The following is a 17120-nucleotide window of genomic DNA, read 5'->3' as shown; positions in this document are numbered from 1 at the left end:
CAGCTGTGGGACTGGAGGGTGACAAAGATTTGTCCTGACTGTGGGCAAGGCAGGAAAACTCTAGCTACAGTAAGGGCTCAGAGTATTAGGGATATGGCCTCATTCAAGTAGCTTTAACTGCGGCCCTTATCTTTTCATGTCCACTTTTAGAGGTACCTGCCACCACAAATTATTGAAATTTTTAGGAAATATGAAGAGCATCAGAGTTATTTGTTTTCAACTGGTGAGCCAAGATTTAACTCCTTCAAGGTTAATAAAATTGTGAGCACCAATCTATTTGTTTCCAAATTCCAAAATTTTATTGCTATTTTCCCCCTCATTCTTCCTATTTTTGAGGGTTTATGCCTATTTTCTAAGTGTGGACTATAAGCATACACAAAAGTAGATGGAACAGTATGATGGATCCCATCTTCTATTATTATCCATTTCAATAACCATTACTGCATGATCAATTTGTTTAATCTACAATCTTTTCTCTAACTCCTCATACGGTGTGGACATAAATCTAAGATAGCTATCATTTAATTCATGAATTTGTTAGTTACCTCTGGCTAAAAGGTAAGGTGCTAGTAAATGTCTAAAACATGGAATAATAAAGTTTCATAATACTGAGTAGTCTAATGTACAATCATTTAGAAAAGAAAATATATTTGCCCTAGATTGTTTGTCTCAGTCATGATATAAATTAAGGCCCTAAAATGCAACAGTTTGTTAAGACACATCTCTTTTAAGTTACAGTGGGTTTTTTTCTCAGCTCTACTAAATTTTTGTTTGTTTTTGTTTTTTCAAGACAGGGGTTCTCTGTGTAACAGTTCTTGATGTCCTAGAACTTGCTTTGGAGACCAAGCTTGCCTTGAACTCAGAGAAATCAGCCTTCCTCTGCCTCCCAGAGTACTGGGATTAAAGGCATGCAGCACCATGCCTACACACACACACACACACACATACACACACACACACACACACACACACACACACACACACACACACACACCAACTAAGCTCTACTAATATCTGAGGATGGATAATTCTTCACTGGGAGGGACTGTTTGTGCTTATCTAGAATCTACCCATTAGATACCAGGAACGTGCTCAAAGTTGAGATATGTTATACGGGGAGAGGGCAGCAGTCGGGACACAGGATCATCTCCAGTTGAGAACCATTCCCTCAGAATCATTCCCAGTCCTACAATCGATTTGTTGAAAAAGTCAAGTATTTTGTTCTATGGAGTTGAGCAAGCTTAATGCTTTATATTTCCTCCTTTATGTGTGGTTTTAGGGAAGAACATAATCATATTTGTGTGATTCTTTCACTTTTACCAAAAGGTTAGTTCTTCAAATTAATTAATTTGTCTCCATTACTGACTACCTCATCCAAAACAAATGCTTGCTGCTGTGCTATTTTGGAAGTGTATAATGGTTACAGCATTACTTCACAGTGTTTATTACAACATGTAGCTGTTTAATTAATTTATCTATATTCTATGTCAGTCTACCTAGCTAGAATGTAAGGTGGAGTTCAGCGATCTTCTCTATTTTTTATACCATGTGTACACCGTATAAGCAGTCGATAAATATTTTGTGATTCAGAAGAACAAAACTATAACATAACTTTAAAAGCACAGTAATTTTTCATTTTTGTAGAAAATGTAATTGTTTTATGGTCAAAATTTATTTTATACTGAAATGAGCATTCTGTTAGTAAGGCTGGGGAAAGAAATTCTTGCATATACCAATGACAATACTGCAAACCCGTCACTCTGGACAGCAAACTGCTGAAGTGTCGCATACTTCAACAGACATACCAACTGCTGGGGATTCTGTTAAAAACTAGACTATGATTCCGTAAGTCTGAGGCTTTCAATTCCGTGCTCACAAGATATGATATGATCTACCCCAAGACCATATTTAAGGTCCTAAAGATGCAAGTACCCTCAATAGAGGCAGATTTACCCACATGCATGAGAAGGAGTGTCCAGTGCTCCTTACTGACACTGAAGTTCAACTGTGTCAAATTGGAACTAGAATGCCCATCATTAAAAGAGAAGCAAGTCAAATAAACACCCGTACCATGGAATACTAAGAAAAAGCTGGGAAATGAGACACAACAACATGGGTATTTTGCGACATACTGTGAGGCCAACAGTTTGTAAATTGATACAAATTTAACAGTAATTTGAAGAAAAAAAAACCCCAAATCCATAATACTGGCATTTTTTGAAGATAGATTTTTTTAGTATAAAGGTTAACTTCTTTAATATAATCTGTATTACATTAAAATTTTACACAAAAGCACATTAAGTATTATTCATGAAATAAGATTTTTTTATACAAAAGAAATATACTTACCTAAATGATTTTGTAGTTCACGTGTCTGGCCATCTTCAGTGGGAGTGATGAGATCCCATATAAAGCCTTTAATTTTCTCATCACCTCGATAATGAACAAGGCAATAGGCCAAAAGAGCTCGGCAAATGATTTCTACATCGTGTTCATTCAGCTGCCGTTTAAAACGCCCATGTGACAGAATCTCTCTCCATCGGCCCCACCTGGTTAAAAAAGGGACAGTCACAGTAATACTGACTTAAGTCTGAGCAAAAACCATAACTCTTGCATAAAAGTCAGGAGAAAGAAAAATTTTGTCATTATAAAGTTTTACTAAAGCTTTCTCTTGTGTATAGTGCAGAGACAAAGAACAGTAACTTCTAGTATATCTTACTCAGTGACAGACAGTGACAATATCTGCTTCAAATTCTGAATGTGCATATTTCAGAACAAGGAGCTTGACATTAGTGAGTCACTCAAAAACTGTAAATACAGAAAGTTAATACATGCTAAACACAGAAATTTAGGATAAAAATAGATGTTACTGATTCTAGTAAGATTGAAAATAGTATGTATTTATGTTTATATATAATTGCTTATGATAAATGCTAAACATAACATTTTTTACCCATAAACCAGCAGGTTTTTCTCAACTCTGAAGCATTCAGTTCTTCCGTAGCCACTGGACCGGTCACAGGGTCTCCGGAGCTTGGGTTTTTCCTCTCCTTCACTTTCGGGTTCAGATAATTCAGCCAGTTCATCTTTTGTAGCACTAAAGGGTCTGGTTTGCTTCCTAATTCTTGGGGTGTCGATAACTAAACTGTTCTGTAAAATTTAATGGTAAATTTAAGGAAAGTACATTAACAATTTTAGATGAAATAAAATTTTTTATTTTCACCTTTTAAATTATAGAAACACAAATAGTAGTAGAAAAAATAAGTAACAGATCTATTACACTATCAAGTTAACTGAAGATATTTTCTTTTAAAACTGTTATGATACATATATAATTTTATGGCATTATATTCACAGACTTAAAAAAATTGGTATTTTCTGTGATCAGTAAAAAAAAATTACTGTGCTTCTACAATAACCATAATATATTTTAGACTCAATTTCAACTTCACCATTTGTTTACCAAAAATTGATTAATAATTTAATTTGGATTGCTTTCACCTTTAGAATAAATAATGCTGAAGTGGCTCTTTTTGACCTTAGTTTATCTTAAAGACAAAAGGAAAATCAAATGACAGGAAGTGAAATACTGGTCAATTGTTGTGAATACTTTACAGAACTAGAAACATGTTTAGTTCTGTACAGAATAATTATATGAAGGCAAGGCAGTGTCTCAATCCCACATGAATAATTCAGTATAACTCATTCAATGCAATTCATGTGTCTGCTTCTCTAATATAGGTACTACTGATACAAAGATCATTAATATAGTTTCTGCTTAAAAGGAATCCAAAAACTTGTCAGTCAGATAAATGTATTACAAATAAATAGTACTCAGGATGTAGTGTTTTAAAATACAAGAGAGTACAAAAAAGCTGGCTGGGAGTTAAGGTAGAAAGAATTGTTAAAGAACTGGAAATTTGCAAGGTAGAAAAGAAAGGAAACAAGGGGTGGAAAAATAACATCAGATACTTGGGAAAGCCTTGAAGCAGAAAAGGATACATAGTAGCAGAGGAAGCCAGGATCAGAAAAGAAAAGTCCTGGTGTATTTTATGTTGTACTTAAAAGAATACATGCATGATGTGGGTATCTCTGGTTACAAACACCATCTTTGCTAACTTTCTCTGGTATAAAGCTAATAGTATTGCTAGCCTAATTAACATATTTCAGAGAGTGTATATATGCTGTTTGTTTTTAAAGATTTATTTACATATTTTATGTATATAAGTGTTCTTTCTGCATGTGCTCCTGCATGCCCAGAAGAAGGAATCTAATCCCATTGTAGATGGTTGTGAGCCACCATGTGATTGCTGGGAATGAACTCATGACCTTTGGAAGACCTGAGCCATCTTTCCAGCTCAGTCATCTCTCTAGCTCATTTTTTTCTTAACCAACTATTTTAAGATTAAAGGTTTTACCTGCTATAATAGTATCATAATGGATTAGGGGTGATTTCACATTTCCCTCATTTCTTCTAGATTTATTAGTTGGAATTTTTGTAAAGAAGAATTGTCCATTTTCCTTTTCCCAAGTTTTTTTCTTTTTCTTTCTTTAAAAAATGATTTGTCTTTGAATAATGTTTCGGATGTATTTTACTCATAATCTTTTAAGAACTTGATGAATTTCTATACAACAGAAATATTAACTTTCATACATATATCTGCTACAAACAGTAACCAGTCTGATGGCACTTTCCTAAATACTTACCCTGCCACTGATAGCTTCTATATCTATTTCTGCTTTTTTAGCCCATTTTTGCCAGAAGTTGGGATCATCTAAGGAAATATCTGTCCGGTTTCCAGATGCTACAAAACTCGCCTGAAATATATAATAGCAAGTTGTTAAAACACTTAGACATTGAAAAGAAAAACAAAAACCTTTGAAAATAAGCCATTATCTCTTTGCATTTCCTGTGCACAAAATTTGAATGTAGCATATATACAAATACTCAAGACATGTTCCAATACAGTGACCTTAAATATAACAGCATTTGTTTAAGGCAAATGTTTTTAATGCCAACATAGACTAGAGTTTAGGAGCAAAAGTAAGTTACTATTGTGCGTTAACTTGAAAGATTTCAATAAACAAGGATGTTTTCTTTTTGGTAAGAAATGACATAAGACAGAGGCATACTTTCTAAAATATCTCAGGAGAATTAAGAAATTATGGTAGAATTATCCAGGTGTGGTTGCACACACCTTTAATTGCAGGACTCGGGAGGCAGAGGCAGCTATCTCTGTAAGGTTTAGGCCAGCCTGGTCTACATAGTGAGTTCCAGGACAGCCAGGGCTATGTAGAGAGACCTGTCTCAAAGAAACACACACACACACACACACACACACACACACACACACACACACACACACAAAAGAAAGAAAGAGAGGGAGAGAGAGAGAGAGAGAGAGAGAGAGAGAGAAGAAGAAAGAAGGAAGATGAAGAAGAAAAGGAAGAAGGAGAAGGAGATGGAGACGACAAAGAAGAAATTATGATAGAATTTAAGTAATGGGCTGGCAAGACAGTACTTTGCTCTTTCCCCTTTCGCAAATAAATAATTAAAAATTTAAATTACATATCTGTGTTTGTGTGCTATGCATACATAGCATGTGTGTTAGTGGGCTGCAGGGTATACATATGCGGAGGCCAGAGGTCACTCTTTACCTTCTATTTATTTTTTAATTTTTTTAAAATTTATTTTTAAGTTATGTGCATTGGTGCTTTGCCTGCAAGTATGTCTGGGTGAAGGTGGCAGGTCCCCTGGAACAGGAGTTAAGGATAGCTGTGAGCTGCCATGTGGATGCTGAGAATTGAACTCAGGTCCTCTGTAAGAGCAGCCAGTGCTGCTTAGCTCTAAGCCATCTCTCCAGCCCCCTCTGTTTATTTTGAGACAGGAGCTCTTCTTTTACCCAGAGTTCACTGATTAGCTAGGCAGGCTGACCAGCTAGTGTCAGGGCTCATATTTGCTAAGGGTGCAGATGGGAGCCTTTTGCCCTGAGTTGTTGTTTGCTTTTAACATAGTAGATGGAGACCTGAACTCAGGTCTAACAGGCACTCTAACTACTGATCAATCTCTCAGACTGTCTTTATGTATTAAAATCAATGTAGTGATTAACTCTTCAACATCATTACGCATACACACATACACAAAATATTTAAATTTTATATGTGTGTTCATGTATGCATGTGGGTATGCATATGTATATGAGGGTACACATGTGTGGAGGCCAGAGGACAACTTCACATGAAATCCTCAGAAACACCACTAACTTCCTTTGAGTCATGGTCTCTTCTAGCCTGAAGCTAACCAAATAGTCTCAAGTGGCTTGCCTGTGAACCTTAAGGATCTGTTCTCACCTGTTTCCACCTACCAATGCCAGGCTGACAAGCATGTCTGTGTGGTCTGAAGATCAAACTTAGGTCCTTGTGCTTACAAGGTGAGCACTATAATGATCGGGCCATCCCTCTAGCCAACTTTCTATTTTGTTCTATCTTTATTACACATAATCTTTACTTTCTAAACTCCTTTTATTTCAAATGTTTTTCCTTATCTAGTGGGTACAACTATTTGTAGTTATTACATGCATTCCATTTTACTGGGATAAGAGTACATGTAAACCTTGATATAAGATAACAAATGGAGGAAGACTATTATAATTGGTAGAGTGCTTGCCTAGCATGCACAAAGCCCTGGGTTCAATTCCTAGCATATCATAAAACTGGCTGTTGGTAGTGGCATAACAACTGTGATCATAGTACTCTATGAGGCAAGGTAGCAAAATCAGATGCTCAGTGTTATGCTTGGCTATACTGCAAGTTTGATGCCAGCCTGGGCCAGACAGCCTGTCTCGGAACAAAGTAAACAAAACAAGAATCCACAAGTGGTTACTGAAGCTAACCTAGCATGTTCAAAGATGAAAAACAAAAGATACAAATATTTTCAGAAAGTAGTATGTGAATATCACTACTACATTTATAAATTGGGACCCTGGGATGGCTGTTCCTGGGTGTCAACTTGACCACATCTGGAATTAACCAAAACCCAAAAGGCAAGCCACCCACCACACTCGGGTAAACCAGCCAACGGGAACAAGGTAAGTTCCTAGGAACGCCCCCATCCTTGAATCCTGATTTTGGCACAGACGTGTGGTTTTCAGACTTAAAAGCGCTGTACCATGCTGCCAGGGTTCTCAGTTCAGCTCCCGAGTCTGTTCTGCAGCACTGATTGGTCAGTAGCAACCTGATTACAATAAATGTTTGTTTTCTGTACTGACTTGGTGTGTGAGATGTATTATCTCCAAGCAGACCCCATAACATTACCTTAGCAAATGTTGACCCACGTCCTTCTGACTCAATTGTAATAGTTTTTGTTCGACGGAGTAAAATCTGGTCAATATCTTCTTCACAGAACTTAGAGCCTTCATCTTCCTCCTCCATAATGGCTCCATATGCACCTCTTCGAAGCAGGTCTTCTATTTCCTTTTTGGACAGCTGCTGAATCTTAATAGAAAAAAGGAAATTCTAGGAGTTATAGTATTTTAAAGGTCACAAAATATGGGGAAAAAAATCCCTACAGAATGCTAAAACATGGGATTTCTTATTTGGGGCTTAGGCCACATGTGAGAAAAAACACACTAAAATAATATATTGAAGTTATTGACTATTTTTTATTGCTTTAAAAATATGAATTACCACTTAACTAAAGTGGTTTCAATTAAACCAATGACAAACGGCCAAGTAATCTCCATTTTACTACTAAGATTCTATATTAAGAAAATACTTAAGACAAAACAGCAACAAAAACAAACAAACCCACAACCCATAATTTATAACAAGACAAAACAAATGTTAGAAGTTGGTAATTTTTAAAAATTGAAAACCTTCCTGAATTCTAGTAAGGGAAGCATGATACAGATGTCCTCAGAAGACAGTAAACATGTCTATCTTGGAAAGATTCTTAAGTTCCACCAGTTCTGAAGCTACATATACAGAAGAAAAGGCACTCCAAAGCACTAGCTAAACATGCCTCCATTCTGAAGATGCCCTTGTGCACAAGCTGTGCCTGAGACAGTAACAGTAAAGCAAGTAAAGCAGAAGTGTACATACACCACTGACGGTGCCGTCTCTTCCGCTCATGCTCTGTAACACAGCTTTATCCAGGCCCAGTTTCAAGCTGGCTCGGTCAAACATCTCTCTCTCATAGGAGTTACGAGTTACTAATCGGTAGACTTTAACTGCTTTGTTCTGACCAATTCTGTGACAACGAGCTTGGGCCTACAGAAAATGAAAAGTTATAGATTATCTTTCACAAAATGAATGTGACAGTAAGTTATATACACAGAACAAGAAAATATATGAGAAGTTTTTGATATGATGAGAAATAACCCCACAATTCAAAGTAAATTAGGTTTTAAGATTGCACTTACAAATCACTTAAGGGTTATTATGTTTTTAAATTAAATTAAATCAATCAACATATTTATTTGTCTGTGTATATGTATGTGGGCAAGTGTGTGCCAAGGCACAAGTATAGAGGTCAGAGGACAACTTTTGGGAGTTGGTTCTCTTCTACTGTGTGGGTCCTGGGGATTAAATCAGACCCTTGCCAAGGGTCTTTATTTACTGAGCCATCTTGCTTATTAGATTATTGTATTTTAATACGGATGTCGTTTTCAACCCTTATCAGAAATCTAAAAAACTAGCTGAATGTGGTACTTCACATCTGTAATTTCTGCATTTGGGAGGTCAGTCTGGGCTACACAGTGAGTTATAGGTCAGTCTCACCACAATATGAGCAATACCAGTCTCATCCCACCCACACCACTGGCAAACGGGAAAAAAAATACCCAAATAAACAAATCCAAAATAAACAAGAAATCATGCTGGGTGTGGTGGCATGTGCCTTTGATCCCAGCACTTGGGAAGCAGAAGCAGGTGGACTGCTGTAAGTTTTAAGGTCAGCCTGGTCTAAATAGTGAGTTCCAGGCCAACCAGGGACAAATAATAAAACTTTGTGACTCAAAGTAAAATAGCATAAAATATTAAAAAATAATGACAATTAATAAAAAATCATAATAAATTAAAAAAAACAAATCTGAAATTTTCTGAGTAAATATGACATGGTAAATGAGAGAGACATTATGTAGCCTATAAGTGAAAAATATTGTGTCCTCTTATGCAATAATCTTTTGGTATTTGGGAAGATGTGTCTTTGCCAAGGTGCCTTCTGATTAGTTTTAAAAAATGGATAAATGGCCAATAGCTAGGCAGGACTTGTGGACAAAAAGAGAGCCCGGGGAATAAGGAAGGCAGAGTCTCCAACCAGAAGCAGAAGAAGCAGGAGATGAACATTCTGTGATAAAAAAAAAAAAAAATGTACTGCCATGTGGTAGAATGTAGATAAGAAATATGGGAGCCAGACGTTGGTGGAGCACGCCTTTAATCCCAGCACTCAGGAGGCAGAGGCAGGCAGATCTCTGGGCTACAGAGTAAGTTCCAGGAAAGGCACAAAGCTACAGAGAAAAATCCTGTCTCAAAAAAAAAGAAAAAAAAAGAAAGAAAGAAAAAAGAAGTATGAGTTAATTTAAGTTGAAAGAGCTAGTTAGTAACAAGCCTAAGCTATCAGCCGAGCATTTATAATTAATAAGTCTTTGTGTGGTTATTTGGAAGCTGACTGGTAAGACAGAAAACCCTGCCTACAGTGTCATTCAATATGAAGAGACTGATTTAATCTATGCATTGGTTTTGGATAAACTTTTGATATTTTGAACTATATTACACAAAATGAAAGCAATTTAAAACGGTATCTTGGTGCTGAAGAGATAGCTCTGTGGTTAAGACCACTTGTTGCTGCTATAAGGTCCCATGATAATTCACAACCATCCCTAACTCCAGTTCCATAGGATCCCACACACTCTTCTGAAGGCACAGGCACCCACTTGGCAAACCTACATACACAGAGACAAAATATTCACACATAAAATATAGTATAAATAAATCAAAGGAAGTCATCTTTTATTAAGCTTGGTATATTCTAAGTAATTTATTGTATTTCACAGCTATTCAAAGTATTACTACAATTACAGTATAATTAAGACTATTATGAATAATAAACAAATTTCACTTATAATTTGTTCTTATTCCTCATTTTGATGGGGGAATGTCTTTCTGTATTCTGTGAATATGTGTTACTCTGATTGGCCTTGCAGTTATAATTAATATAAGCCTCTATGTGTTGTTCACTTGGGTCTAAGCGGCTGTGGGACTGGAGGGTGAGAGAGATTTGTCCCAACTGCCGGCTGGCCAGGACAAAAAAAAACTTCAGCTACATCATCCCTTCCTAAATATGTATCTTCTGCAAATTTTGAGCCTCTCTGATCAGTTTTTTTTTTTTTTTTTTTTTGAGATGGTGTTTTCTACATAGCCCTGGCTGTTTTCAAACTTGTGTAGACCAGACTAGTCTTTCACTCCCCGAGTTCTGCCTGCCTTTGCCTCATAGTCCTGGGATAAAAAGCATGTGCCACCACACCCAGCCTCTGAACACTCTTAATATTGTTTATTTTATGTGTATGTTTTTGCTTTCATGTATATATGTGCACCATGTATATGCCTGGTACTCTCAGAGGCCAGAAAAGAGTATCAGTTCCCCTGGACTGTTACAGATAGCTGTAAGCTGCCATGTGGCTGATAGAAATTAAATACAGGTCCTCTGGGAAAACAGCCAGTGATCTTACCTACTAAGCCATCCTATTATCCCCAGTCAACCCTAACATTTCAGTTCTATAAAGTCCACAGAAAACGTAACTTTCAATCCTTCATTATCTATAGTATTTGAACATGGGTATATTATGGGTCAATTTTATATATACTATATTATGCTTAGATTATATTAGGACAAACATGTACTTATGTAAAGAGAAATGAAATTCTGACATTTTAATTTTATTGTAAGTTATTGCTAGAAGTAGAGTTGAGCGGGGCGGGGGGGGGGGGTGGGGGGGTGGGGGGGGGGGTGGTGGGGGGTGGGGGGGTGGCGGCGGCGGCGGCGGCGGCGGCGGCGGCGCACGCCTTTAATCCCAGCACTCGGGAGGCAGAGGCAGGCGGATCTCTGTGAGTTCGAGGCCAGCCTGATCTCCAAAGCGAGTTCCAGGAAAGGTGCAAAGCTACACAGAGAAACCCTGTCTCGAAGAAAGAAAAAAAAAAGAAGTAGAGTTGAACTCTCTTATGTTTATATGATGATTTTGGGAAGCAGTGATACAACTCAAGCCTAGGATATCACCTTGTATAGGGAATCATTCTTCCACTGAGAGGTGACCACACTCACATTTTATTTTTGCTCCACATATTATTTTATTGTTTTTTGTTTTGTTTTAAGTTTTTTAAGACTGGGTTTCTCTGTGTAGCCTTGGCTGCCCTGGAATTCACTCTCTATACCAGGCTGACCTCAAACTCAGAGATCTGCCCTCCTCTGCCTCCTGAGTGCTAGGATCAAAGGTGTGCACCACCACCGCCAAGCAAATGGGCTTGCCTACCACCACTGCCAGGCTTGCCCACCACCACCTGGTTTTGTTTTGTTATTTGAGGCAATTCTCACTACATAGAATTGGCTGGCCCAGAGCTGGCTACACAGACCAAGGTGGCCTCAAATTCAGAGATCTGCCTGTTTTGGCCTCAGAAGTACTAGTATTGAAAGACATGCACAATCATGTCTGGCCAACCCCCATATTTGAAAGAACACAAATATTATATTCCCATATTCATATATTTTCATATGTTAGTAAGAAACACTAGAAAGTATATTTTACTATATTTTATTATTAAGTGATAATTAAAATAGTTTCATGATGCACAGGTGTTTCTCAGAGAAACATACATTAATCTGTCTGTATAAAAATAAAAGATGAGGATCACCAAAAAAAGCAGCATGAATTTTTTTTCTTTTTTTGGTTTTTTGAGACAGGGTTTCTCTGTGTAGTTTTGGTGCCTATTCTGGATCTCACTCTGTAGACATGAATTTTTAAAAGATTACATTCCTTGTTAGTCAAGAAATTTATTACCTGAAGATCATTTTGAGGATTCCAATCAGAATCAAAAATTATGCATGTATCAGCTGCAGTTAAGTTGATGCCCAGACCACCAGCTCGGGTACATAGGAGAAAAACGAATCGATCTGAATCAGGTTTACTAAATCGATCTATAGCTGCTTGTCGAAGATTTCCTCTGACTCTCCCATCAATCCGCTCATATAAATATCTATTCAAATGAAAAGCAGAAAGTATAAATATTGAATGTAGTGAAAATGAAGATATGGCCTATGAATGGCAAAGTCAGCGTCCCTGTACCACACTATATCTATAAAATTAAGACACAGCACCATAAGTAGTATTTTCTACATTTGAAACACAAGGTAACATAAAGATACAAATGTCCGCATTCCTAGATACACACATAACTTTGACAAGACTACACAAGAAGCTGTAAGTGTTCCCCCCACCCCCAAGACAACCTCTCAAGAGATACAGCACATCTGTAGAGGACAAGCTGGAACGCTGTACAAATCTTTGTCATTACACAAAGCAATAATTTTTAACTTCTGTTATCCTTCCCCATTTAACATTTAATTTTTTTAACAATTTATTTTTATTTTATGTGCATTGGTGTTTTGCTTGCATGTACTCAGATCTTGGAGTTACAGACAGTTGCAAGCCGCTATGTGGGTGCTGGGAATCAAACACAGGTCCTCTAGGAGAACAGCCAGTGCTCACAACCACTGAGCCATCTCTCCGGCTCCTAACATTCAAATTTTTAATTGCAAGACATCAAATATTTCTCATTTCAGAAACTATTACAGGAATTTAAATAGTATTCATTTGCCATACTTCTTTTGGTTCTTTCTAAATATTTCTTAGTGTTTCAGTATAAAACAGAACATGATTTGTAATGTTACTTGTAGTTTCAAAAACAAAAACAAAACTGCAGGATTTTCCATGAAATTCATTACTTGCAATATTTGAAAGCTGTTTGCACAGATTTATGTCCTCATAAATTCTTTATATAAGGCAATAGAGAAAATATATAAGGGGCTAGAGAGATGGCCCCTACAGTTAAGAGCTCTTGCTGCTCTTTGAGAAGACTCAGGTTCGATTCTCAGCAGTCACATCTACATCAGGTGGCTCACAACTGCCTCTAACTACCAGTGCCAGGGTATCTGACCACCTTGGGCAACTGCACACATGTAGTGCACATAAATGTACACAGACACAGATGTATACACATGAATAATAAATAAATATTCAAAAAAAGAAAATGTAAGAATTTTTAGGAGCAATATTGTGATGCAATGATCTTATATGGTATAAAATTAAGAGAGCAATACACATTTTAGTATGAGTTCACAGAAGTGGAAATACTGCTCAGAAATGCAAGGCCTAAGGTTCAAACCACAGTAATGCAAAGGAGAAAAGAAAGTCATAAGAGAGCTTGGAAGATTTTCTCAGTTGGAAAAGTACTTGCTATGCACATAATAGGACCTAACTTTTGATCCTCAGTATGCAAGTCAAAGTGCTATCTAGGAATAGTGGCGTGTACCTGTGATCAGGCTAGGAGGAGAAGAGAGAAGGATTACTGGGCTCACAAGCCAGGCATTCTAGACAATCAGTGAGCTCCAGGTATCACCATACACACATACATCACATACATAATATACATACATACCATAGGAACTAGCAATACAAATGAACTACATAATCGTATAACATGAATGAATATGAAACTTTACTAAGGTAAAGTGATGGAAATCTTTCATATTAAAATCAACAGTTAAAATTTCTGATTTCCTATTATGTTGATAAGAGACTGAATCTCTAATAGTCTCATAAAATATCCTATGTGTGTTTTATTTACTTAAATAAATATATTAAGCTAATGAGATATTATTTTATTGTCATGAATTAGAAACTAAAATGGAATAACAAACCCATATTAAACAAATCAGAAAAGATAAAAATATAAACAAATTAGATAGAGCATATAAGAACAATTTACAAGTTCTAATTATAGCAACAAAATAAAACAAAAATAAAAACATTATACCAAAGTTTATGAATCAGGTAAAAGACACAGTATGCTTTCATACCTTTTATGGATAAGATAGTCTTCCAGGATGTCAAGGCAGCGCACCATCTGAGAGAAGATAAGCACTTTATGGCCTCCTGCTTTCATTTTGGGAAGTAACTTATCGATAAGGACCAATTTACCAGCAGACTGGATCATTGCTTGCAGATGAAAATCAGAAGCAGATGGATTGTATGTATCTCTAAATTCTCCAAGTATTTTCTCCTCAGCACCTATCAGAGAAAGATGACAAAATCAGGCAATTTCCAGCTGCTTTACTTTAAATCAGAGTTGGTGCTCTTCTATACTTCTGTAATATACAACTACTGGCTATTATTAGAATTATTTCAGTTTGTGTCTATTCCCCCACCAACATGACATTGTTAATTTCACTGAACGTACAATATCTTACAAGTCTTTTAAAATCTTTATATAGATTTTTGTTTAGTAAATAGTAAATACATGCTTCTAGGAAAGAATGAACAAAACTATGGGCCTGCAGGGTACGGTGACTCATGGGAAGCTGAAGCAGGAAGACTACTTGTGCGTTTGTCCCAGCCAGGCACTACTGAGCGAGACCTTACCACCTACCCCACCCCAAGTCACCCCCAAACCAAAATTAAACAAAGCAATCAAGAAAATCCAACAAAATCAAAATAAAGAAGAACTGTGGTCCTATCCCAAGGGGAAAATGCATACACTTTTAAACATGCACATATATAAACACACACACACTTTTCTGCTTTTATTTTGTTTGAAACAGGGTTTCTCTGCATAGTCTTGGCTGTCCTGGAACCCAAAGGAATTCTCTAAGACAGACACAATCTGTCACAGTTTAATCTTGTGACTTGGTATGCTCAAAGTAGACTACAGCAAAAGTCACATGACACTGAGACACTTGTAGGCCCTCAGAACAGCATGAGAAAATAATAACACTGGCACAGCTGCAAAAGGGGTGCTTTGCATACTTATTGAGTACTGTATGTGGAAAGAAAGATGTCTGTTGCAACTCCCCTTAGCTACCTTTGATAAGATACGGATGATTACAGCATTTCCTGAGCTCCATCATGGTATTGACCAAGTTAGGTACATTAGTTTGTCCAGCTCCTTTGGATAAAAATGAGAAGTTCTTCTCTAAAATAGCCCTATAGTATTTCTTTTGAATGTTAGTAAGCTCTACTTCAATAATAGTCTCTTCCTTAGGTGCCAATTTCTTTTCCACATCTTCTTTCAATCGTCGCAGCATCATTGGTTTAAGGATAGCCTGAAGTTTTTGTACCTGAATAAAAAAAAAAATAACAGAAATATATGAAATACCAGTACACATTCAACCACAGAAAGTAACTATAACAAAAGATTTGATGTGCTTATTTAAAAAAAAAAAATTGAATACCTGTTCCTCTGTTTTCAGATCTCCAAATTCTTGCATAAATGTTGATTCAGAGGGAAACCTTAAGGGTTCAAGAAAGTGAAGAAGACTGAACAGTTCTTCAACTGTATTTTGGAGAGGAGTTCCAGTCAAGAGCACCTTGTGTTCCTACAGAAAACAAGAAAATAAATGGAAGCTGATATAGGTTATCACATGTTCACTGTATTACAAGCAAGTAGTTTCTGACTATAATATTCACAAATTGATTAAAATGCAACAATATCCCCAAGATATTCAGCATTGTATTACCCAATTAAACTCTTTACCAATCTTGCAATTTATTACTTTCTATATTATTTTCACCTATTCATGCCTGGAAAAGTTCTTTTTTTTTTTTTATTTAAAAAAACATTTGGAGAAACATAATTTAGGTGTTTTTAAAAACAAAAAGTCTATTTGTCTCTTTGTACTCGGTCATTAATTAAGCAAATGGTTGACAGTAATATGCTTCTAACTATAGAATGTAATCAAATTTTAAGAGAAAAGGAGAATATTTTAATAACATTTAAAATTTGATTTGATAATAATTTTAAATTCACGATATTCATATTTCCACATAAATATCTGATAAGAACTGGTCTCAAAAGACAGACAAATGTAAATATTGGGGTACAGAATTGAAATGGGTGTCCACACACATAAGTGAAAAAACGGGCACTTTAATTTTTATTGTATGTGGTTCTCACTTATTTGTTCAAGTATTGAAACACTAATTATGTGACAGTAACTAAAAATAAAAATATTTCAAACATTTGCATTTAAAAGAAGCAAACATCAAACAATAATATGTGCTTAAGAACCTCTATTATCGGGGCTGGAGAGATGGCTCAGCGGTTAAGAGCACTGACTGCTCTTCCAGAGGTCCTGAGTTCAATTCCCAGCAACCACATGGTGGCTCACAACCATCTGTAATGAGATCTGGTGCCCTCTTCTGGCCTGCTGTCATATATGCTGTATACATAATAAAAAAATAAAATCTAAAAAAAAAAAAAGAACCTTTATTATCATTATAGTCAATACCATGAACATATAAGGGTGGTTTGGCAGTTGATAAGAGGGCTCAGAAGGTAAAGGACTTTGCAGCCAAGCTTGTTGACCTGAGTTTGATCCCCAGATCCACATGGTGGAAGAACTGACTTCTCCAGGTTGTCCTCTGACTTACACATGTACCATGGAGAAAAACAGGCTTGGGTTTTTCTATCATAACTGATATGAAAACTTTGGCGAAATGGCTTCTTTTTAAATTCTTTCTTATAATTATACCATTTCTCCATTCCCTCTCCTCTTCTCAAAACCTACGATATGCCCTCCATGCTCTTTTTGAAATTCATGGCCTCTTTTTCATTATGCATAAGTATAACTTGCTCCGTCTGTACAATGTTGCTTGTGTGCATGTTTCCAGAGCTGACCAGTTGGCGCTGGATAACTAATTGCTGTGTTCTTCCCTGGAGGAGACTATTTCTTCCACCTGAGCATTCCTTAGTTGCCTCTACTTCTTTGTAGAGGCTGAGGCCTAGGATCCTTCCCCATCCACTTGTTCAGCACATGTTTAGGTAGTCATATTGGTATGGCTTCATCAGTGTGA

At 36.6% G+C, this 17120-nt stretch overlaps 1 protein-coding gene across 17 annotated transcripts in view; it reads right to left on the bottom strand.

The window, feature by feature from the left end:
• Chd9 (chromodomain helicase DNA binding protein 9) overlaps positions 1-17120 on the bottom strand; it is a 229473-nt gene that overhangs the window by 47594 nt on the left and 164759 nt on the right. For all 17 annotated transcript variants that reach the window (XM_037206078.1, XM_028871524.2, XM_028871530.2 and 14 more), the window contains 9 exons: positions 15500-15643; positions 15130-15385; positions 14129-14339; positions 12051-12246; positions 8101-8268; positions 7315-7494; positions 4708-4818; positions 2954-3150; positions 2350-2549 (listed from right to left, as the gene is read on the bottom strand). In XM_037206078.1, the coding sequence (XP_037061973.1) occupies positions 2350-2549; positions 2954-3150; positions 4708-4818; positions 7315-7494; positions 8101-8268; positions 12051-12246; positions 14129-14339; positions 15130-15385; positions 15500-15643 (1663 nt within the window). The remainder of the gene's footprint in view (positions 1-2349; positions 2550-2953; positions 3151-4707; positions 4819-7314; positions 7495-8100; positions 8269-12050; positions 12247-14128; positions 14340-15129; positions 15386-15499; positions 15644-17120) is intronic.

This window comes from Peromyscus leucopus, chromosome 5 (assembly GCF_004664715.2).
Source record: "Peromyscus leucopus breed LL Stock chromosome 5, UCI_PerLeu_2.1, whole genome shotgun sequence".
Taxonomy (NCBI): Eukaryota; Metazoa; Chordata; class Mammalia; order Rodentia; family Cricetidae; genus Peromyscus; species Peromyscus leucopus.
This window is presented reverse-complemented; position numbering and strand designations above follow the sequence as displayed.